Here is a 25,076-nt window from a genome sequence, read left to right as displayed (position 1 = left end):
ATTTCAAAGTCTAGACGGGTCGGATTAACCCTTTAACTGCCATATCCCTTAAAATTTGATTGCAAGAGGGTTACTGTAAATGCTTATGCCCGCTGGGCACAGTTTTCCCGATGCCACCGGGGTGGTGTTGCACTGACGGCTTGAGCCCGCCATCGCTGCTTGCAGCTATATTTATACTTGTTATATATATATATATATATATATATATATATATATATATATATATATATATATATATATATATATATATATATATATATATATATATATATATATATATATATATATACTAACAAGTTATATAGGCATCTCAAATTAAACAAAATACAAATAATTATAACTAATAAACCCATTTAATTACCCCCCCCCCCCCCAAGATGAGTAAAGTATTGAGACAAGTATTTTATTTCTAAAAAAAAATCGTAATTTTTTTTTATTCAATATTTTATAAAAAAAAAAAAACAAACCAGATTATTATTACATTTGTGATTAAATGGGTTATTTTATTTGCTATGCTTGTAAGGTGTGATGATGTGTCATTCAGTCCGGTAGGTGGCAGTACGTGTCTGCGGTAGAATAAAATTACCGGAAATTCTGTTGAACGAGGAAGACAGAACTGTTTGTGGACGTTCGGAGCACGTTTGGGTGAGTTTTTATTCATTTCTTTGAAAAAGGTGTAACTGGCTCGCGTCTGTCTGGGATTATTTGTGGATTCATAGTTAAATTATTACCTCTATTTATGTGTGTGTTTTTATTTTGCTTGTTTGCGACAAACTAGCATTAAGATCTGTCAAATCTGTTTCATTCATACAACTTCAATTAGTTTGCGCCTCCTCTTAAAGTCCTTTGTCTAAGTTATTTCTATTTCTCTGTGGTGTCTTATCCTCACTCTCTGAAGGTTGACAGATAGCTAGTGAAGATGTCCATCGGTGTGCCCATCAAAGTCCTTCATGAAGCAGAGGGACACATCGTCACCTGTGAGACCACCAGCGGGGAGGTTTACAGGGGCAAACTGATCGAGGCTGAGGACAACATGAATTGCCAGGTGCTACTGTCCAAACTAATCTTCTGCTCCTCTTCTGAACTGCTATATTTCCCGCTGATAGAAACTTAATTTGATCGGTTTTCCGTTATCAATTCTTGCATTCGATTTCATAGATATAAATGTTTTGTAACATGATTTGTACAAAACTACCCCCCTGACTCTTGTTGGAAAATATTTGTTAATCTTTTTTTTTATCTCTAAATTGTCCTCCAGATGGCAAACATCACAGTCACATACAGGGACGGCCGTGTATCTCAGCTGGAGCTGGTGTATATTCGTGGCAGTAAGATCAGGTTCCTCATCCTTCCAGACATGCTGAAAAATGCTCCTATGTTAAAGAGTATGAAGAACAAAAATCAGGCCGCTGGTGCCGGTCGAGGAAAAGCGGCTATTCTCAAAGCCCAAGGTATATACACCCTCTATACTCTAGACTCCACATCTAACATAGATATATATATATATATATATATATATATATATATATATATATATATATATATATATATATATATATATATATGAGAACCGTGATCAAATTTAAGTTGTCATGATTGTTTTTGCAGTGGCTGCCAGAGGCCGTGGCCGTGGGGGAGGACCAGGACGAGGGAACGTGTTCCAGAAAAGGCGCTAGTTTTGTGGAAACCTTTTTCTCCTTAATTTTATAATAATTTTGGTCTGCTTCATTTTATAATGTTCATTTTATGCTTTGGGAAATAAATGGGTGATTTTGCTATTTTTCCTAATTCTGTGAGTAGTTTTTTTTCTTCTGGTTACAACTCTGTATATATCAGCCCTACTAGATGAGCTGTCAAGTATCAAGACACTACAGTGAAATTAATGCAGTGAGGAAATTTTAATGTATTTTCTTCAATAATGGTCCCTTTTCACAAGACTGTGATGACGAGTGTCACCAGAGGCATAAATACAAATTTGTTTGTATTTTTTTTTTATGCGTGTACATTATAACACTATACTTTGTATTATTTTAACTTGGCATCAAATTACAAAAATCTAATGCGAGGGTGTTTGTAATACAGAACAACATTTCCATATATGATTTTCTTCTTTGTAGTATGAGGGCCTGCAGTTTAATGGAAATCATTGTATATAATCCATCTAAAGCTCAATTATTAAGCCACATTTTATTTGAGTTGTTTACCATACTGAGTTTGTTTAACTTTCATCCAAGTTCCATAGTGAATGTATACCTTGTAGATGTTTATATGATTCAACTTAAGATCGTGTTGGAATGATTAACGCTTACTGTACGATGAATCCGTTAACATCGTGTTAATCAAAAGCAGAGATATTTAATGCAGACATTGATAAGGGCTAGTACTCCGATAAGATCAAAACTTGTGAGGTGCAGACACGGAGTCTGCTTGAAAATAATACCATCATTCCAGAGTGAGTGTCTTAAAAAGCCCTTTGCACAATTTAAGTAAATATTAATATAGTCTGTGATTATACAGACCTGCTAGTGCAGCAGAGGACTTCACAGTGCTGATCAAAAACATACAATATCTAAAGTTCAGTTTTAGGAAGTACCGGTAAGTTAATGTATTTTAGTCTTATAACATAAAGCCAATGATATCTATCATTTAAATGTGAGGTCTTAATGACGCAATTGAGAGAGAATCATCATTTAAAGTCAAGTGTTCGTGAGCTATGTAAATCTATTGTTTTGTGCTATTTCTAGGCTAAAGATTCTGCATCTCATCAACCACACATACTTAAAAATAAAAACTGCATGTTTGATCGTAAAACAGACCTAGAACCATGAACATGGTAACTAAGGCAGGAGAAGACTTCAGTGTCACTGCTCTAAAAGTCTCTATCTTCAATAATGCTGTATATCTGTTTATATACACCATTGTTGAAAATGTTTAAATAAAGGAATACTTCTTATACAGCAAGGATGCATTAAGTACAATGTTACTCTCTCTCTCTCTCTCTCTATATATATATATATATATTTTTTTTTTACTCAAAGAATCCTCAAAAAAAATGTTTTTTAGTTGAACTATCTAAAAAAAAATTAGCATATTTCATCTGACCAATAAAAGAAAAGTGTTTTTAATACAAAAAAAAGTCAACCTTCAAATAATTATGTTTAGTTATGCACTCAATACTTGGTCGGGAATCCTTTTGCAGAAATGACTGCTTCAATGCGGCGTGGCATGGAGGCAATCAGCCTGTGGCACTGCTGAGGTGTTATGGAGGCCCAGGATGCTTCGATAGCGGCCTTAAGCTCATCCAGAGTGTTGGGTCTTGCGTCTCTCAACTTTCTCTTCACAATATCCCACAGATTCTCTATGGGGTTCAGGTCAGGAGAGTTGGCAGGCCAATTGAGCACAGTAATACCATGGTCAGTAAACCATTTACCAGTGGTTTTGGCACTGTGAGCAGGTGCCAGGTTGTGCTAAAAAAACGAAATCGCCATCTCCATAAAGCTTTTCAGCAGATGGAGTATGAAGTGCTCCAAAATCTCCTGATAGCTAGCTGCATTGACCCTGCCCTTGATAAAACACAGTGGACCAACACCAGCAGCTGACATGGCACCCCAGACCATCACTGACTGTGGGGACTTGACACTGGACTTCAGGCATTTTGGCATCTTACTCCAGACTCTGGCACCTTGATTTCCGAATGACATGCAAAATTAGCTTTCATCCGAAAAAAGTACTTTGGACCACTGAGCAACAGTCCAGTGCTGCTTCTCTGTAGCCCATTTCCTGCACGCGCCTGTGCACGGTGGCTCTGGATGTTTCTACACCAGACTCAGTCCACTGCTTCCGCAGGTCCCCCAAGGTCTGGAATCGGTCCTTCTCCACTATCTTCCTCAGGGTCACCTCTTCTCGTTGTGCAGCGTTTTTTGCTACACTTTTTCCTTCCCACAGACTTCCCACTGAGGTGCCTTGATACAGCACTCTGGGAACAGCCTATTTGTTCAGAAATTTCTTTCTGTGTCTTACCCTCTCGCTTGAGGGTGTCAATGATGGCCTTCTGGTCAGCAGTCTTACCCATGATTGCGGTTTTGAGTAATGAACCAGGCTGGGAGTTTTTAAAAGCCTCAGGAATCTTTTGCAGGTGTTTAGAGTTAATAAGTTGATTCAGATGATTAGGTTAATAGCTCGTTTTCATGATATGCTAATTTTTTGAGATAGGAATTTTGGGTTTCATGAGCTGTATGCCAAAATCATCAGTATTAAAACAATAAAAGACCTCAAATATTTCAGTTGGCGTGCAATGAATCTAAAATATATGAAAGTTTAATTTTTATCATTACATTATGGAAAATAATGAACTTTTACCACAATATGCACATTTTTTGAGAAGGACCTGTATTTGAGTGTCTTTGGCTCAAGTATTTTCATGTTGCTCCTGAACTTTTCCCATGTGAATGCTGTTTGTGACTGGTTCAAGACCATGAATTCTATGCCAATAAATTCAATCACCTGAACCAAAAAGGTGACGGTGTGCCACTGATGAGTAAAAGTTAAATCAATTTATTCTGAATTTTTTTTTGTTACACAAAATTATACCATACTGTTATAGAGCTCCATGGAGACAAACTCATATGGACCTCCATTAAGGAGTGAACTGGACGTTTTCACCACACTTAAAACTGAAAAACTAGTAAAACTGAATATGTCCTATTCTATACAGACTTTTTTTCTTCAGTGTCACATGATCGTTTGGAACCTTTTTGTAAAATGCCGATATGCTGATTAAGAAACATTTATTATCATTAAAAACAGCTGTGCTGCTTAATCATTTTGTGAAATATCTTGATCGATTTAATGCATTATTGAATAAAATAATTTCTTTCTTAAAAAAAAAAAAACTGACCACAAACTTTTGACTGGTAGTGTATACTAAACTTTTTTTTATAAGATAGTTTTTTTATTTATTTATTAGTTTGAGTCTATCAGTGTTTAATAACACTTAAAATGATTAGTAAAGCAGGTTTGTTTGGTTAGATTTTTTAAGTTCAAATGCATCTGCGTTAGTAAATACGTCCCGACAGCATTTCTTTGGTTAATATGGTACATAATTTGGTTGTTTTGTAGATTAAAATTGTAAAAATGACTCATTATATACTGTATTACTGACTGTAGTTTGAATCATTCCCTTTTATACCTAAGGCATTGTCATTGTGATTAAATGTCTAAACATAAAATGGAAAATATCTTATCTATTGAAGTCTATCTAAAACGGTACAGCTTGATAGAGTCTAAGGCCACTGTATTTCCCATCAGGGCTGGGGTATTCTGCTCTTATCTTCCATACACAGCAACTGGGTATTACTGGAACAGCATCTCTGGGTGTGCTGTCACCAAAGCGCCATCTAATTAATTGAGCATAGGCCCCATGGCGCAGCTGAGCCTCATCACCCAGCTCTGCTAGGGGATCCACATAGAACAAAGCAGTCTCCAGGACGGAGCGACTGACTACCAGATTAGAAAAGAGCGGGGAGGAGGTTATGCAGCGCCCTTTCCTTGACCGACAGCACAGCTGCTCCTGCAAGGAGTCGGTAGGACGGCAGCAGTCACACTGACACCAGTCCGGACTCCCAGACTGTGGCATCTCCAGTAATGGCGTGTCTATGCTTTGACTGCTGCTGTGCGTTCTGGGAAGCTTTTTTTCTTCATTTAGCCAACCACTCTGGCCATTCTGTACAGGCTCCCTTCTGCTTTGACCACACTGCAGAGCGCTCATCAGAGTCTTCATGCTTGCCAAATCATTCTGAAAGAGAACAGAGCAAATGTTTTTATGATTTGAAAAGACATAAAACATTAACCGAAATATACTCTCGAAAAACTTGATATTCCTCCTTTTTATTTAGTTTAACTTACTAAAATAAATAAAAATAAAATAAAAATTAATAAAATCTATTCAGACATAAAAAAAAAAAACTGAAAACGTAAAAATTCAAATGAAATCGGAATAAAGGTTTTTTTTTTTTTTTTTTTTTTTTTTTAACAGGGCTTAGCCCCAAAAGGGGTTGTAGCTCAGAACAGATGGAGCAAAAACAGCAGAAATTGAATGGACATAAAAAAGAACCTGTTCAGAATCTTAGGTGCGAATAAACAGAGTTTAAATAAAAACTCTAATCCAAGAGGAATAAAGATTAGTATAGTGCTGAACTGAATAATAATGAATCAAAACAACACAACATTACACACAATTTCATAAAGTTGCACCACATGAGAATCGAACCCACAATATCCTGGTCAAGTGCCTGTCACTTATCTTGTTGCTCCACTGAGAAGATGAGCATTTATACAGATGCTGATGTTCTGAGGTTCAACTGAGAATCAATTCAAAATACGACAGCTCGATTATAATGGCAAAAATCATAATCACGATTATTTTGGTCAATATTGTAATCATAATTATTTAACATGATAATGAGTGTACCACATGACGAAAACTTTATATGAAGTGATTTATTTAAAGATAACGATAAATATATCAAATATACTGTATATTTTCTATAAATAAGGTTGCTATGACATTTACATTTTAGAGACCAGCCAAATTTCACAATTCTCAAAACCTCAGAATCCTAGGGTAACTAAAAAATTGTTGAAAAATAATACAATGGTCAGTAATAAAGCAAAGGACAAATACAATGGGGAAAAAAGATGCAAATGAAACAAACAGTGCAAGTCTGAAGTATTCAGCCTACCAATAAAATTGAATAGTTGAATGTAAAATAAAACAGCAGTCTTCTTTGTTTAATTCTTAACTTCCTTTGTTTCTTATTAAAGCTACACAAATCCTTCAGTCAAGAGCAGTGAGTGATTTTGTCTTTTGTTGTTTGATTAATATTAAAGTCACAGTCAGCAGCAGAAATATAGCCACCTGTCACTTTAAGAGCCTCATGGATCCAATTTCCCATTATGCACATATTTTCAATCTTAACTGTACATTCAAATAATACATAACCAACTTTGGGTTTATGTGAATAATCCCCAAGTGCCGTATTTTGACACATTTTTGCATGTATTTGACTGTTTAGGCACGCACCTTAAGCCTAAAGTTGACTTTTAAATGTCCAATGCCATGTTCTGTTCTGTCTGTGACATGTCAAATGGTTCAAAAGATATGGCAATTTATGACACTTTTCAAAATGGACAGGCAGTTCATCTGATCCTTGCAAAAAAGATTATGATTTTATGACTTACTGTCAAAAATTATTAGCAAAAAAAGCAATTTTTCATATCTTATGATCCATAGGTGGCGCTGTTCTCAAATTTAGCATGAACCCTCAGATTATGGTGCTGATGAAGTCAACCAAGTTTTGTTTTGGATGTTCAATGTTAGGCCGAGATACAGCCTCTGAAGCAGTTTTGGGTTAAAATAATTAAGTACAAATCATAACTTTTGAACAAACATGAATATCAAAATTCTGTTCAGTCATTTCTGTGCAGCTTAGTCCAAAGACCATATCTGCCCATTTTCAGAAGAATTGGACAAAGGAGCAGCAAAAAAAATAGCCACTGATGTAATAGGTGGAGCCTTAATGTAAGCTATTGAATGTGATCAGCATGAAAAACATAATCAGATGAACTAAATTTAATTTTTCCAGAAAAAAAGGGTTAAAAATTATTAGCATTTGAAAAGATTATATCTTAACTTCTTAAGGCACTATAGAGTTGGTCCTAGAGACCCCAAATTTGGTCAGATCACTATTCATGACCATCAATACAAGTGTGCAAAATTTCATAATTTTCCTATGTTGCCTTCACAGGGCTGCCATAGACTCCCATTGGGGAGGAATTATAATAATAAAGGCAACATACAAACACAACAGGGATTACAGCACCTTCGGGGCTTGGCCCCTAAATATCATGTTGCTTTTCATCAAAAACAATCAGAGTACTTGGGAAATGATCAGTGAGCCACATGGCGTGTTCGCTGACACTTCTGGTTGCTTTATTACTGTTAAAGTGAGTCAGGTTGTACTGCCACTGTATTGAATACATCGTGTTCTGCAGAAGAAAGCAAGCCTCACAGGCTTGGAACGACATGAAGATGAGTAAATGATGACAGAGCCAATATAGTTGCCCACTGCCCCGGGTGTGTGTTCACTACTGTGTGTATGCACTTGGACGGGTTAAATGAAGAGCATGAATTCAGAGTATGGGTCAATTATAAATTTGGCAAATATGTGACAATTTAACACGAGGAACTTACTTTGGGCTGGTGTAAGGAAAGGGGTTTTGTCTCCTGTAGTCTTTTCTTTCTGGATTTTTTCACCACTCTTAGCTTGTCCTCATCCACAAATGACACACAAAGGAAGCACTGCAACAAATACGTTATGCGAGATTCAAGTATACAGATTCTCGGTTTAAGCTGTATTTAGCCTGTGTAAAGCATTAAAGGTGTTAAAACACGACAAACTGAAGTGCTATCCATTATGTCATGTTTATAAGGTGTGTTCACCTCTTCTCTGTCCTGTATGGCCTCAAACTTCCTCTCAGTGTAGTTCTGTTTTGCCTCTTTGGAGTAACAGCCTGTTCCAATAAGCCAGTCCAGGAATACTGTTGTCTAAAAGACAAACTCAGACGTAAACATTTCATTACTTCATACACTTTTCGGACTTGTTCAGGGCTTAAGGGATACTTACAAGAGCGTAATACGAGAGCGTAGATCCAATGTAGATGATTAGCTGAATGATGCTGAACTTTCCAGCCTGTGAAGAATATAGACAACTTTTTGTGCGTCTTGTATGCGAAAGCAAACATGCCAAGTAATGTCAATATAGAATAAAATGGTCTCACCTTTCCAAACACCATCACATCAAATCTAATCCCATACATTTTAAAGAGCGTTCTCTGCTCTACACCATTCACTGTAGAGTATCGTGCAAACCTACAAAAAACATTATTAGATATCACAGTTCACATATGGTGGTTCATATCAAGTGGTTCACACCTGAAATTGAGCCCAGGGAACAAGGTTCGGTTGCTTTCTTTTTCGTCTAAGCGACGAAATGAGTATTTAGGCAGACAGCTGTGAAAGATGGGGTTCAGGTCACAGTCCCAGTTGATCTGGATGCCAATCACACCACCCTGTGGAGCAGATCCAAAAATCCATTAAACTGATAAAAAATGAGAGTAAATACAGTCATAATATTACAAAAGATTTATATTTCAAATAAAAGAAAGTGTTGGTCGGTCAAGGGCGCAAAAAAGCCATTTGGAATTCGCACAAAGTCTGAAGTGAAAAAAATCAGAGCCTGTGACCATTATCAAAGTCCCTTTAAGGCAAGTCATGTCACTCGGCAGCCATCTTCGAAACACCTCTCAGGCATGCAAGTGCAGCTCCTATCTCTTTGAATGGAGAAACATCACATTCTCCAAAACTTTTCACCAAACTTAAGATTAAATGTTATATTTGAAATCACCAATGAAGTCTGACAACAACTGTCTCAAATAGCGGTAAAAGTGATGCAGTGATGCGCTGACTTTACCGACTTTTAGTGATTGGCTCTTTTACTCAGAAGGCGGGGCTTCATTTGATAGAGCAACGATATTAATATCAATAATATGGATGCTCTATCAAATTGAACCCCATTCAAAATGTTATGAGTTACACGTATTTGTGGTATTCTATAGTCTTTGCTATCATACACTATGCAATTTTCTATGGAATTTGTCAACTCAAATCTTCAGATATCAATCTCTCTACACTGTAAAAAAGAATTTGTTGAGTCAACTAAAAATATTTTGTTACCCCGCTGCCTAAAAATTTTTTGTTATCTTGACAAAAAATTTCTTGTTGAAACAACTTCAAATTAGAGTGGAGTTAGTCCAGGTAACACATTTCTTTAAGTTAACTTGACTATTATTTTCTAGTCCAGTCAACTAAATCATGTTTTGTCAACAGGGATTTTTTTTTTTTTTACTTCGATCAATAATCATAAACAAATGTTACCCCACTGCCTTAAATGTTTAAATAAAGATGACAAAACACTTTTTTAATGTAATTTATTTAATGATAGAGACAACACTTTCATTCACATTTAAATTGAACAAGCAATTTGCTGTCAACACATCAACTGATAATTGATAAACAAAACAAAAAATGCAAAATACAAACAAATGTCTAAAGATCTGAACCGACACTTGAAAGTGTGATGTATAATAAATAACATTGGCATGGGATTGAGAAACAAATAGTTGCATTTCAATTCATCAGATCAAAACCACAGGGATTGTTTTTAATTTCATAACTCAATATGAAAATCAGAAGGTTGAACTCTGCATATTAACCCTGCACAAGTTCACATGCACTCCCCCCACCATAATGCAAGTCATGGTCAAAATGAGAAACCAAGATGTATGTATATAATATCACAATTAGTTACAAAAAATGAGTGTACTGTACTTCTGTATAATAAGATATAAATGGAATGAATGCACATGGAAGCACAAAGATCTAAACAGTCAGATTGTAAATTTCATAGCACAACATGACCAGACAGAAGTGTTAACATCAGAAGGATCTTGAAAGTTTCCAAACTCGTCCCCCATCATAATGCTACATACTGAAAATGTGTACATACTGTTTAAGAAAATGAGAGGTGAAACAACCTCTCATGTAAACAAAATTTGTTTACATGAGAACATGCATATTCCAAGTCATGACATGATAAACTTTTATGTACATACTAGAATGTAGTGAAAGGCACAAAAGAACCTTTCCTTATAAAAAAAAAAAAAAACACTACTTTTTAAGAAAGAGTGCGGTGGAGCCGATGGACACATCATGAACACTGAAAAGTGAAAGTGACACGACATATATTTGTGCTCTTCATTTAACCCATCCAAAGTGCACACACAGCAGTGAACACACACCGTGAACACACACCCAGAGCAGTGGGCAGCCATTTATGCTGCAGCGCCCGGGGAGAAGTTGTGCCTTGCTCAAGGACACCTTATTTGTGGTGTTGAGGGTGGAGAGAGCGCTGGACATTCACTCCCCCACACCTACAGTTACTGTTGCTGTAGCGAGCACATGGTGGGAGCAGCTGGTCTTCACAAGTTTTTGCAGAGCCTCAATGGTGTAATTAATGCGCTGGAGGTAGAGGATGTTCACTGCATACAGACCCATTAGGAGTCCAAATGCCTTGGGGACATGGGAGATGTCAGTGATGACAGGATGTCCAAATGAGACCAATGTTGGTTATTCCTTGGGAAGCACATCACATTGCTGCTCCTCAGTTACAATCAGAATGCCCTCTTCAATTTCTTTCTCAACATCCTTAATGTCACTGGATGGCTGGGAAAAGAAAAAAATATTACATTACTTAATAAATTTATAAACGAACACACATATGTACATACACTATTAAAGTTGTGTGTTTTGTTAAAAGCACAGCTACCAATTAATGCAAAGTGTAATTCACCTTCAAGCGGAAGATATTTTGAAAAATTTAACCAAAAATGAAAGTCAAAAGTAAATGGTGCTCCTCAACGGTTTCGTTTAGAAACATTCAAAATAACTTCCTGTATTAAACTGTTAAAAGCCTGTACTAAATTCTTTGTTCTGCTGAACACAAAGAGTTTAAAATCCCATGGGAAGATAAGTGTAAAATACACCCCCAGAACCAACTATACTAAAAATGGGGGGAAATTATTTTCTTCACTGGTATTCTACATGATTTCTGAATGACATAAAATGTGACAAACCAATACAACATTCAGGTTTTTTTTCTTAATCTAATTCTAAGTGTCTAATCTGTCACACCATTTATACAATGATCAGAAAATATTTTGGTGTAAATAGGTATTCCTTTTAAATAATAGTCTGTTGCACTGCATGTTCAGAGTAAAGCATGACTCTTAAGGGCCGTTTCATAGTCAACGCGGGAAAGCGAGCAAGCAACGCAAGCGACACACTCCCTTTCATAGTCTAAACAGTGAACGCAAGCGTCACGGGTGATGCGTGTATGCAATACACCGCTCACGCAACAGGGGGTAGTAGAGTCGGGTCGCGTGATATTCAGATCACAATGGCAACTGAAGAGGAGTGTATTCTGTTGTATAAATCGTATAAATGTGGATGAATACATATAAGTTCGCATCATTTTACCTCTTCGCCCGCCATTGTATTCAAACCTTCTTCTTCTGTAAACACAATATACTTGAATTAATGTACAATACTTGCAATGTCGCCCCCACCGACAACGCATAGTATTGCGTGAATCGGCGCGTCGCGTATCAAAAACTAGGACCACACATTTGGCTACGCACCGACGCATAATGGCGGCCAAAGCGTAACGATGCGTAGCCTTGGGGACACGTATGCGTACAGATGCGTTGACTATGAAATGGCCCTAAAGGGTTGGTTAACCCATGTATGTTTTACTCACCCTCATGGCATCGTAGGTGTGTATGACTTTCTTCTTTCAGACAAATCCAGTCGGATTATGTAAAAAAATATTTATGGCAATAGGTGGGTGTTTTTTTCAACAGTCCAAAAGTAGTCAAATAATGTGCATCAATTCATAATAAAAAGTACCTCCCACGGCTCTGAGAGGTGAACAAGTTCCTCCTGTAGCGAATCCATGTTTTTGTAAAAAAAAAAATACATATTTAAAATGTTATTCAAAACATATTTAAACCCTTTTCTCTCACTTTCGTGAGAGCCATTCCGGGTGGATGAAAATAGGACATAGGGGTCATGCATGCACCGGTGATTAGTGACGAACACGGAAGAGCGGAGGAGAGACAACAATACACCAATCACGAAGTAGAATCACAAAATTAGGCTTGCATGTATGATAGTCAGTGGAAGAGAAAAAAAAGTGTTTATTTAGTGTATATTTTTCTTACAAAAAGCGCATCGATTTGCGACAGGAAGCCTTTATTCACCCCCCAAAGCCATGTGAGACACATTTTATTGATGGATGGGTGCATTTTATTTGACTATTTTTGAACTGCTGAGAAAAAAAAACACACCTCTCTGCTGGCATTAAATAACTTGGAAGAGCCAGGAAAATTTTTAATTCAACTCAGATCAGATTCGTCTGAAAGAAGAAAATCATATACACATAGGGTGCCTTGAGAATGAGTAAAACATGGCCTAATTTAAATTTTTTGGTGAAATAATCCTTTAAGCAAAGTTGCTAATGGCCAATATGCTAGCACTGAACATTTTTCAGGATCCAAAACAGTATTCAGCAAAATAATAAAGAATGGCTATGTCCATTAAACAGGGTTTCTGGTGGTTTTATGAAGATAAATTCAACACTTTATAAAGACATTTTAAATACCAATTATAGAAAATTCACGGAATAAAACTGGGGAAAATAATGTCAAATTATGTTCTCTAAAATTTGAAGCTGTTCTCTAATTCAAATATCTACATTTTCGTAAAGGGTTCACCCAAAAAAGAAAAAGAAAGAAAATTGTCATTTACTAAACCTCAAGTTGTTTTAAACCTGAATTAGTTTATTTCTGTTAGTCCCAGTCCCAGATCGTCTAACACCGTACACAACACCACAACGTGTTACAACCCCAGATCACCCAGATTTCTTCTTCTTCTATTACCTGGATCACATCACTGCAGACTAATGGTGCTCAGATTGGTCATCCACAAGCGTAATCCCAGCAGTCATGTCCTTGATGAATTCCTGCGCAGAGCCTGTGTGCTTTAATAAAAACAAAGGGATGCATTAAACAGGGCCTTACAATCTTAAAGCATATAGACTCCAATAAATGTGCATTTATAAATAAATAAATTTACTTACAACTTCGTCCAAGCTCTACAATGTAAATGCCATTTGCATTATGTCTGCATATCATTTTGATGGATAACTGCAAAAGGACTCGCTGTGGTCCATCCACAGGATTATTGAATTCTGTGCTGAATCTTCAGTCATTCCAGTGTTAATTTTGACAGCAAATTCGGATTTAGTCTTAGTCTTAGTCTTTTGAATAACACACCATTTAGTTTTAGTCACATTTTAGTCATCTGAAATGTTTTAGTCTTAGTCTAGTTTTAGTCGACTAAATATCATAAGAGTTTTAGTCTTAGTCTAGTCTTAAGTCTTTTAGTCTTAGTCTAGTTTTTTTTTTAGTAGAACAAAGTCAACTTAGTTGACTTGACTAAATGTTTCCATCAGTCTGTTATGGAATGGTATTTATAAAATAAACATAAGGCCTGCTCTCAATGAAAAATATACATGCTCTCTGAAAAAGATATGCATTCGTCCTGAATGATATGCAATGCATATGACATTCTTTCAAGATGAAGTACAGTATTATTGAAATAGACAACCACCTATATTATATTTGTATTGTATGTTCATTCTATTTCTTTATTTGTGATATTTACACAAAGTTTAAATTTTTTAAGTTTGTTTTTGTTCATTTAAAATAGCACTGCATAGTCTTCACTGTAAAATAAAATACACAATCAAACCAAAATGTATTCAGACACCTTCAACGTTTCTTACAATATCACAGTTTATCTGCTGTAGTTTAGAAATTGGTAATAAAATATGACAATAACTCAGGGTTAAACTGTGTCAGAACAACAAATTCATCTTGATAATGTCGGATGCAATGCTTAATTTGGTTCAGTCTGTGGTGTGAAAAGGTTGTATTAGCAATTAAAGAAAGAAACACTTAAGCAAAACATGCTCAGGTCCCTAATATTTTTTTTTTTTTGTTGTATTTTTTAGTCACTAGTAAAACAATATAATCTATTCTATCTGATTTTTGGATTGACTTTGGATAAATTCTTGTTAAAACTACAAAGTAATTTAATCAAGAGCAGTGAGTGATTTACTTTCATTTTCATACATTAAAGACACTGACAGCAGAGCTAGTAAATTAGGCGCGGTCACTTTAAGAGACAAATGCATCCGTTATAAAGATACACATCCGATTTCTTTCCAACTCTTTACTTTCACTGAAGACACAACTACAGACCTTTTCGAACACACTTTCCAAGACGGGTATTTCGACATATTTAGTATGTATTTGTTGTCGGTACAAAAGCAAGAAGACTTTGAGACGCGTCTCTGCTTGCTCCCTGAACACCGCGCTGCTGAATTGAGCTCTTTAACTTTTAGCTCTTTTTCTTATGTTTATTTAAAATGCGATTTGTATTTGTTCGTTCAGGTGCAGGAGGACGCAAACGTCCTGAAGGAGAACTCGGTTCAGTGTTGCGCGAGTAACCAGCTGCTCGGTTCAACTTTCCCGCAGCGCGGGGCTGAAGCCAACTTGATGTGTTGAATGCTTGGAGCACGTTATAAAACGTATTCTTACACATTTCTGTTTTAATAAATGCTCATATTAAAACATAGCATTACACATAAGTAGGTACAAAAATAATCAGTGATACATTTACGACCCCATAAAAATTTGGGTCGCAATGGCATTTCAAAAGGTCACAGTGTAGTTCCCTGTGTAAACAACTTAACTGTTATGAAAACGTCCTCGAAACTGTGTGAATTTCTGCAAACTCATCTTTGTTCTCTTTTCTGTGTAACTGCTGCTGCGTTTGTTTAGCTGTGGCGCTTGCATTTGCCGCGGCTTTTTATAATGGCTCGCTGCTTCTGCATAGATCAACCTACCCTCAAAGATTCGCTCTGATTGGATCTCTTCTCCATTCGTCCCTCCCATATATTTTCGTCTCATTTTTATTCGTTGACTAAAGTGTCAGTTATATTTCGTCACGTTTTTCGTCATCATATCTGACTTTTTATTTAGTTTTTATTTAGTTTTCGTCCGTGAAAAAGGTTAGTTGACGAATATTTTTCGTCATAGTCTTCGTCAACGAAATTAACACTGAGTCATTCCAAAATATCATAAACATGAAAAATACAAAAACATGTTAAAACACTGTAAAATAATAAACATACATATAAATAAATCTTTACAGAGAAAGACAAATGTATTGACAAGTTTGTATTAAATGCCAAAGACAAACTATACCATCCAGACAATGCTTTTAAATGACACAACACATAATTATAACACAATAAAAGGAAATTTAACACATTTGTGTCGATCGTTATTGTATCTCTATTTATACAAGATATATGCTATTATTACTTTTATTCTAAAATATATAGATTTAAACTTATGCAATTTACTTATGACCGTATATTCACCATATAAAAACAGATATTCACGCAGCATTACACTGCGTTCTAGGTTCTAGTGAGGCACTTGAATGACTAACGTTACTTCAGAAAACTGAAAGAAGAGTTTGTAACGCTACCTCAGAAGAAAAAAATCATCAGAACTAAGCTTATGTCAGCGATATCAAATGTAACGTTAAGTTACGCGCTCCAGAAGAACTCTGAGGGAGGTGCTCATCTATGGTGCTCATTTGTTTCCCTTATAACATGCAGAAAAGACACAGTTCGGGTAGGAATCTTCTTTTTTTCCCCTAATTTTTCATCGATGTATATTCTGACAGATGTCTTACGCTGTCAGGTTTAGAGCAGTTCCTTTTTTTTATTCCCGCCGTTCTTAATCCATAAAGTGATCTGTTGAGCTCTCGCGCTCTGTTTGAACGGTCTCTAATGCAGCTCTGGGCTCAAGTTATACATACAAACTGTATTTTTATCGTTCTCCACATAAGTTCAGCTCCGCTGTCCCGCATGTGAGAATATCTGTTTTAATATTTATAAAGAGAATACTGTGGAACCGCCTGTATTTTGAGGCTTCAGAGTGCTGCGAAACGAACATTTACATACAGTAACTTATATACAGAATATACGACTCTTTAAACCATACTTACTCTTCTGAGACAACAAATGTAATTTTACACATTAAGCCAATAAATACGAATATTTTACTTACCAAAGTTGTATTCTAGTCAAATGTCCAAACTTTGAGGAGAAACTGACTAGAATGGCTAGACCTTCTTCTCTCTTCAACAGCATTCAGGAGAATGACGAGATCTCGCGATAAGTGATGTTGTGAACGTGATATTGCTATTGAATTGAGTCAACACATTTTTTTAAGTTATGAGGACAAATGACCTAGTTCAGTCAACTTTCAAACTAGTTGAGACACTGAAAACTTAAAATTTTTAGTTGAATGAACAAATTCAGTAACTGCAAGTTGTGTCAACATAAAAAAATTCATTGAAACAACTAAACTGCTAAATAATTTTTTACAGTGTATATTCAAGTGTATTCCAGGCTTTACACTCAGGTCTTTCATAAGCTCTTATATTAAGTCAAAAGTTTCTGATGAAATACCGCTCAGTGCTGCTTATATAGGGCTCTTTCCCAGGCCCTTTTCACACGCTTGAGTACCATTGGCAAATGCAATGCAATGGTGTTAAGCAAATAAGGCTTCAGTATTTGAGGAGAATGGTGTTTCCCTAAAGCGTCAGTTTATGCTGTACACAATATTAAAATAGAAAACTGTTATTTTACATTATAATAATACTTAACAGTATTGCTTGTTTTTACTGAATTCTTGATCAAATTATGTCTTTGTGACCATAAAAGTCTTTCAAAAATATTAAAAACTTAAAAACTCCAAATTTTCAAAAGTAGTATATGTCCTAGTGTGCTTGGAAAGAAAGGTTTTACCTCCACCGCCATCTCTGAAAAGTTCTCCTTGGCCTCACTCACAATATCTCCCAAACGGAAAATGGGGCAGAATGGATTTTTGTGGCGGTTATAAATGCAACCTTTAAGGTCAGTGTCTTTCATTTCAGGCAGGATGTTTCTTCTAAGAGAAAAACATAAATGGATGATTATATTATCCGTTTTTGAACACTAAATATTATCCGGAGCTTCCTTTTGGCTAACATTTAAAGTAAACGTTACTGCTAACAATTAACACATATATTAAGTATGTTGCACTAACATTTATAATGTTATTATTGTGTGTTATTAATGTTTATTTAAAACTTTAAAACTTGTATACTACCTTATGTAATTAAATGCTGGAAATCTGATGTTATTCTTGATCATCACAGTGAAGTTTTCTGCAGATGCCAAAAGAGCAGGTCTACAGAAACAGAAAGGAAAGCCTGACATAAGAAAACTTCTGTACAAAGAATCTAAATTTATATGAAACTGAAGCTTCCTCAAACCGGTTCCTCAAATGTCTCTTTGGTGGCACTGGTAGCTCTGAACTGCAGGGTCAAGTTTTTTATAAATTTTGCAGCATAGTTGATGACGAGTTGTTTTGTTTTGCCAAATAGCTTTGCTGTCACAGTAAGTTTGAATATACTCAACAAACAACAGTATGTAGGACAAAGAGTCCATCAAGAGTCAATTAAAGAATATTTCAATATCATTTAGAGAACATTCTCCCATGAAACTGTTCCTTCTTAAAGGTATAGTTCACCCAAAAATCTATATTCTGTTTTCATTTAGTCACCTTTGTGTCATTACAAACCAGCATGACTTTCTTATTTCTAATAAAAATGTTTCAGGTTTTTTTTTGGAACAAACAATGATTCATTTGGGACTTCAATGTCTTTCATTATATGGACAAATACATTTTCTATAATCATAATATCTGCATTTGTGTTACATACAGGTTCTGAATGAAACAAATACAAATTAATAATGACTAAATGTTTATTTCCGGATAAGCTATCCCTTTAATATAAATTAGCACCTTACAGCACCTGGGATTCCTCTTGTTCTCAATGGGGCACCAAGCTGTAACTTCACATGTTTTCTTAAATACGTCCAACTTCACACAGGCACCTGTTTGAACACCTTAGAGGCAAACACAGGAACAAACCTCAGATCACAGAAAGACATAACAGTTTATGTTATCAATGAAATAAAACACAGCCCAGGTAGTATTATTCAAATATAAACAAAATAAAATAAAATAGCATTTCATTTCTGAGCAAAATATGATTGGCCTGATATCGAGATGTTTCCTCTCAAGCTGCATAACTTAAAATGACTTCTTCATATATCATTACCATGGCTATGCTGGTCAGAAAACCCTTTCTCACAGTCTTTATCTGTTCGACACGGTTTCCCATGTGGTAGAACCTGAAGTGTGTACATACAAAAAAAAAATAATAATAATAATAAGACTTTATCTCCATTGTATTACCAAATAAACTGAAATCAGAATAACTGCACTTACCTCGGGGCAATTACCCTGTTTTTGGTTTTTTGTAACAATGACATTTGTAGTCACAAAAAAGGAGTTTCTTCCCTACCGAAATAAAAACAAGAACAACATTATTAGCTACCTAAAGTAGATTTGAATTTTGATATTTTTTGTGGCATGAAAAATAACAATGATAAATGGTGTAGCCTACTTTTACCTGATAGTGTCCACTGTAGTCCACCACATCCCACACAACTTCTCCAATGTCGGGTGTAGTTATCTTTGCCACTCCCTTAACCTTTGTGGTCACAGAACTCACAACAAGATCATATTCTTGATATTCTTTTTTCCAAAGCATCATGATACTGTAAAGTAGGGTCATAACATTGAATAGTGACTAAGAATCTGAATAGTGACAAGAATCTGCGTCGGTCAGTACATGTAAACACATAGTAACGCTTGTAAATGAGCTACATGAATGAAATCTTGTTAAATGATGCGGGTGCGACATGCAAGAAACAGCGGGCACAAACACTTACCAAATGAACATCAAGATCACTCCGTTTAACGTCCATTTAAACGAGCCAAGTCTGACGCTCTTGATTTTGACGAGTTTTTGCGTGTCATATTCACAGAGATTTAGCAAAGTGCAAGGCATGGCGGTGATTCAGTAAACAGTGGCGAAGGAATGATGACTGCGTAGTGCAGCTGTGCTCTGAGCTCGCGCAGGAGGAGGTCACATGGTCTTTTGGAAGACAGTTATTTGCCACACTCTTTCTTGGGACGACGAAAGACTTTTCACCGAGACAAAATGTTTTCGAAATCAATACATATTCATAACACTTTCATCTTTAAATCAGTCTTCAATATTATTTTGAATACATTTAAAATAAATATATTTCCACCGCGGAATTTCATTCTTTCTCAGGTTTTTCTCTTTTTTCATTTTAACTTAAGATCATTATGATAATGTATATATTTAAATGCAAATATCCTATATAAGGTTGGATTTTGAGTTTCTTTAATGTTGTTACATTATAGACTCATCAAAATGCTTTTATTTTCATCTGTCAAGCCATTATCCCTATATGTGGATGTAAGTGGAAAACTTATTGGACATTTGCATAGTAAATTGTACAGATTACATTTTATCCAACATGTTTCCAACTATGACTAAAAAGCAAACAAACAAGATTTGAATAGGCAAATTCTGAATACTAATAACATGAACATTCAATACAATAGTGACATGCATAAGCTCACTATGTTGTTAGTGAAAAATGACATGGATAAGCTTTACAATATAGTACATTTGCAAACTCTCTTGTTTTGCCTTAGTTGGTGTAATCTGAACTGTAGTAAACATGGTGCATTTCTCTCATTTTACCTTATTTGTGTTTTTAGCTTTGACAAAAGCCTGCTCTGATTACCCAGGCAAAGTCACTTTGCATAATAAATTGAGTCCCTGTTTCTACCCAAGACAATTCGCTTTCTCACAAACCTCACATCAGTGCAGGACTCTGCTTTGTCTGCTTCCCTCTCTAAAGAGCAACATTATGGCACCTCCATCAACCTCCATTGGACACATTCTTTTTTTTGTTGCGCTTGTGGTCGTTGGTGTTTCTGGAAACATATTTAACCTTATTTTTACTATACAACAGCAAGTGAAGACCAGGACCATTCAGACTGTCGGTTTAATCCTAAACATCATCTCCATCAGCAACATTACCCTGGTACTTGCCACCTTCGGAATGGTGGTGAGCGTCTTTCAGAATCCCCAAATTTGGTGCATCAAGCCATATCCTTTAGCTATCCGGACTGAAATATATCTAATGATGACTAGCAGCTTCATCAGCTTCTGGGCCATCGCATGGCTGAGTCTCTTCTACTGCATCAAAGTTGTAAATTTCTCCTCAGACTGTTTCCGAGCACTGAAGAGGAACATCTCCTCTGTGATCAACGCTGCATTGCTGCTGAGCTGCGTGTTCTCCTCCTTGTTGTTCTTTCCTATGTTCTCACTTGACATTGTGGATTCATTGGAAACAAATGAGAGCATGAACGATAACGCCAACTTGACCTGTCCAATGCCCTCCTTCACTATACAGATGGACGCTTATAAATACGCTGGTGCTATTCTTTTCCTCCTCTGCCCGATCCCTCTGATGATCATGCTGCCCACCTCTATCAGAATGGTCGTCCATCTATGCGCCCACACGCTGGCTCTCAAGAAGAACCAGACCCAGGTGCAGGGATCTGACTCGTACCTCCTGGTGTGCAAGATCACTGTCTCTTTGGTGGGAGTTTATCTGTCCACTCTGTGTATTGTGGCTTTGTTTTTCATTATAAGGTTAATTGGGGAATTTGTCACCTATCAAATCTTAGCCAGTGCCTTTAGTTTTTACAGTGGTATGACTTCTGTCCTTCTGACCGCTTCAAACAGGCATCTGAAAGAGAAGCTCTGGAGTCTGTTCTGTTGTAGGAAGGCACAGGAACAAGCTAGCAGGAGCCAGACCGTCGTGACAGGGGATGTTTGATATGATAAAGACAGTTTACTTCAGGAGATTTTGAATTATTAAAATCAAACACTTAATATTGTTGGTCACTTAAAAATAAAGTAAGTGATAGTACGTAATAAAGTAAAAATAAAATTAAGATTTAGTCACTTTGGATAAAATCAGCTGCTAAACGGATACATGTTTAGACTGTTACTAATTGATTGACTTTGTATACACTTTGCTGAAAAGTCAAGAGAATAAGCAACACAATCTCATGGCGATTCACAACTATTTTTACATGTTGGTAATTTGGTGGCTAATTAGTATGAATCTCACTCATGTGTCCGTATGATCTAGTTATGTGGTTATATTTATGGATACACCTTCATGTAATTTTTTTTTAAATGTTTTTGTTGAATTCAAATTGTTCGATTTCATACAAGATCACCAACTTATACAATATTTGCTTTCTCTTGAGATCAGGAAAACTAGAAAAAAGTTAGTATTTGTTTAATATAGTATATATATAAGTTGTTCTAGTCATATTGTGTAAAGTAATATGTCTTTTATGGGTTAGTGAAATTGTTATTTTTGTCTTGGTGAGGTAAATGTAGACAGACATGTAGTCATCTATTTTACTGAATTGTCAAAAATATCAATACAATTTTTACGGATTAATCATATGAATTCTGTTTATGAACAACTGAGAATGGCAAATATATAAAGAATTTTCACTCATATTACTCATTCATACATACTGCAATTGCATGTGAGCATTGGCTTTACCAGCCTAAGCTTTCTTTTTAATGCTATTTGAGCATAAGGAACGAAATTTATGGGACAGTTCATGTTAGATTTTTTTGCTGATTTGAAATGTGTTATTTAAATGTGATTCTGGCAAGCAGTTTTTGAGACTTTGGTATTTCACCATTCAAGGAAACACACAACATAATATATGAATGCACTGCAAATTGTACAAAATTGCTTAGGCATAATTTTATTATAAAAGTTTTATTTTGAATACAGTGATTTCACTACTGTAATACTTTCTGATCAAAGTTGAATGTAATCTACCATATTACTACACAGTAACTTGATGAAAGAAGAAAGTTTAAACATAAAATTAGACTATTAGACAATGCAAACAGACTCAGTTAAACATTTTCTGTATCCTTAGCTTGAGAAACTCTGGCAAACCCTTGTTCTCAAAGGTTTATGGCAATCTGCAGTATAAACATTCATGATAACCTTGTGCGCTTCATCAAAGACCTCCACAGCGATCTCCTTCTTAAGTCTGTCTCTCCAGGCACTCAGAACAGGTTTGCTTTGAAACACATCTACACCTGTACCGACCGGCTTTAAAACACACAAACAGAATTGGTAAATATGTCATGTTTCAGTCAAGCACTTGGTCTAGGAAAACCAATGTGCAATTTGTACCTGCATCATCTCCACAATGGCTACAAGATCAGCCACAGATATTTGATCTCCAATTATAAAGGGCCTGCTTTGCAAAAACGTGTCCTCAGAAGTCTTCAGAGACATGTTGAGGTCCTCCACAGCAGCATCCATCTTCTCCTTGGGCACTGGACCCTTGTGACTGCAGGCAAGACCCCCTAAATAATCACAGTATACTCAGGGCACACAAACACAAGTGATCTGTTTCATTTTGACTCTTACCTTGAACCAGAAGACCTTTGACCCATGAGGAATGTGATGTTTTGCTGCCAAGTACTGCAATATTGCTATACTAAAGTATACATTATTACTTAGTCTAACAATGTTTCAAATATAAATCAGGTTAGCAACATACTTCTCTGTTAGAATAAAATCTCCATCTTTGAGAACAGGAACTTTCCTTAAGATGCTGACCTTGCCAAATTCATCTCCATATTGTTCACCTTTGAGCACAGAGAGGGGGGAATAGATGCTTAATGCAGAAAATACAAAACTTGTTCACTGAAACCAAAGCAAAACATAATAAAATATTAAAATTGCATTAGAGTGAAAAAATAAATACGGTTACAGCTGCAGGCTACCAAGATTACATTGCACAATTTCATAAAACAGCTCATTAAAAAAAATCAACTGCTGATAAATCCACGGCTTTGAATTCAAAGGGAATTTTATGTATCTTGGCAAACAGGAAGACGGAGCGGCATGGCTGGGAATGCAAATCGAGATTTTGGAGGGCAAGTGTCCAAGATGAGCTATTCGCCAAACATCTCACCCTATATGCTCTAACCTCCAGAGGTCAGTAGTACAGAGTTATTGCGACACATAAAACTAGGTTTGTGGCTGTCGGCTTCGTTTATCTAATTCTGTGCTATTATTGATGTTATGATCAAACACAAAAGGTAAGAGCTGAGGAAAATTTGTCTTGTCTGAGATATCGTGAAGGGAAGAGAGCGAGAGAGATCACACATTGCAAAGAAACTTAGAAGCTTCAAATATTGCTAGTATGTCTACTTTTCCCCCCAAATGTAATGGATAACTCAATGAAAGCTTGCTGTAATATGCTACAGTCCACTCGCATTCACCCCATCCGTGAATCTTCCTAAATCATTTGTGCAGTTTCTTTAGTTAATTCCTAATCACTAAAAATATTAGTCATCAATTAATTTGCATTTACCATGTTTTAAGAGCATTGTTATATACCTGAAAATCAGAATAAGACTTAATTGTATATGCAAAACCTGCTGTTTAAATGTATTTCCTGTTTTCAGTAATGGCCTTCTTCAATCATCTTTTTTACACTGCAGTGCATGCATTTTCTCCTATTATACTGTAGCCTTATTTCAGCAATGCAGATTTAAATGCATATGCAACACTTTTAGGCTTCTTACGTTGGAGGCATCTTTCCAGCATCAAAAACAGCTTTACAAAAAAAGAAAATTTGAAATGTTGGAATAACATAAAATTTTTATTTGTCTGTTCTAGGCCAGATTTTTTTTTTTTTTTTTTTTACTTTATATATATTTATAAAACATTCCAGGTTTGAAATGCCATGTGACTGATAATGAAATGTCAGAAAGTTTTAATTGAAGAATTCTGCCACATGATGGCGTAAGAACACTTTTTAACAAAGGAAAAGTGTATTCATAAGTCAGTATAGCAGCACCTTTTGGAGCAAAGCAGTGAGTGAGTGGTATATCCAATAAATTAAAGGTATAATTCATTCAAAAATTTAAATGAATTTACTCACCTTCATGTCATTACAAACTTGTATGACCTTCTTTCGGAGAGAAAGATATAATGATCTTTTAGTTTATTTACATGGAAAGTCGTTAAGTTATAGCATCAAAAGGGCCCAATTTCAAATAAGGGGAACCAGGGGATTGTCATGATCAGATAAACATTGCATCACATAAATTGCTCTGGACTGATAATCAAATCCAAGCTTCCTAAACTTCCTAAAACCATTATGGAGATACATGAGAATTTACACTTCCTCTC

The 25,076-nt window shown here is 35.9% G+C and overlaps 4 protein-coding genes across 4 annotated transcripts; 2 read left to right on the top strand and 2 right to left on the bottom strand.

Moving 5' to 3' along the window:
* Positions 1 to 493: 493 nt before the first annotated feature.
* Positions 494 to 1,788, top strand: LOC113096378 (small nuclear ribonucleoprotein Sm D3-like). Its single transcript, XM_026261758.1, has 4 exons — positions 494 to 645; positions 899 to 1,045; positions 1,259 to 1,451; positions 1,609 to 1,788. The coding sequence occupies exons 2-4, from the start codon at positions 920 to 922 to the stop codon at positions 1,674 to 1,676; spliced, it is 387 nt and encodes a 128-aa protein (XP_026117543.1). The 5' UTR covers positions 494 to 645; positions 899 to 919; the 3' UTR covers positions 1,677 to 1,788.
* A 2,743-nt stretch (positions 1,789 to 4,531) lies between these two features.
* On the bottom strand, positions 4,532 to 19,853 carry p2rx7 (purinergic receptor P2X, ligand-gated ion channel, 7). The gene is made up of 13 exons (XM_026261723.1): positions 19,665 to 19,853; positions 19,343 to 19,490; positions 19,159 to 19,230; positions 18,989 to 19,061; positions 18,680 to 18,773; positions 17,971 to 18,051; positions 17,628 to 17,769; positions 8,993 to 9,129; positions 8,839 to 8,929; positions 8,685 to 8,750; positions 8,501 to 8,605; positions 8,252 to 8,359; positions 4,532 to 5,794 (listed from the first exon to the last, which is right to left on the bottom strand). The coding sequence occupies exons 1-13, from the start codon at positions 19,781 to 19,783 to the stop codon at positions 5,258 to 5,260; spliced, it is 1,773 nt and encodes a 590-aa protein (XP_026117508.1). The 5' UTR covers positions 19,784 to 19,853; the 3' UTR covers positions 4,532 to 5,257.
* An 828-nt stretch (positions 19,854 to 20,681) lies between these two features.
* LOC113096361 (taste receptor type 2 member 40-like) lies at positions 20,682 to 21,659 on the top strand. The gene has a single exon (XM_026261730.1). It carries the CDS (start codon positions 20,682 to 20,684, stop codon positions 21,657 to 21,659), a length of 978 nt encoding a protein of 325 aa, XP_026117515.1.
* Positions 21,660 to 22,770: 1,111 nt separating this feature from the next.
* On the bottom strand, positions 22,771 to 24,831 carry LOC113096360 (glutathione S-transferase theta-1). The gene is given in 8 exon segments (XM_074559910.1): positions 22,771 to 22,845; positions 22,848 to 22,976; positions 23,061 to 23,215; positions 23,218 to 23,236; positions 23,301 to 23,370; positions 23,434 to 23,523; positions 23,711 to 23,865; positions 24,826 to 24,831. Coding segments are annotated over 8 exon segments (699 nt in total).
* Between the last annotated feature and the right edge of the window lie 245 nt (positions 24,832 to 25,076).

The sequence above is a fragment of the Carassius auratus genome, unplaced genomic scaffold (genome assembly GCF_003368295.1).
Source record: "Carassius auratus strain Wakin unplaced genomic scaffold, ASM336829v1 scaf_tig00215912, whole genome shotgun sequence".
NCBI classification, from domain to species: Eukaryota; Metazoa; Chordata; class Actinopteri; order Cypriniformes; family Cyprinidae; genus Carassius; species Carassius auratus.
This window is presented reverse-complemented; position numbering and strand designations above follow the sequence as displayed.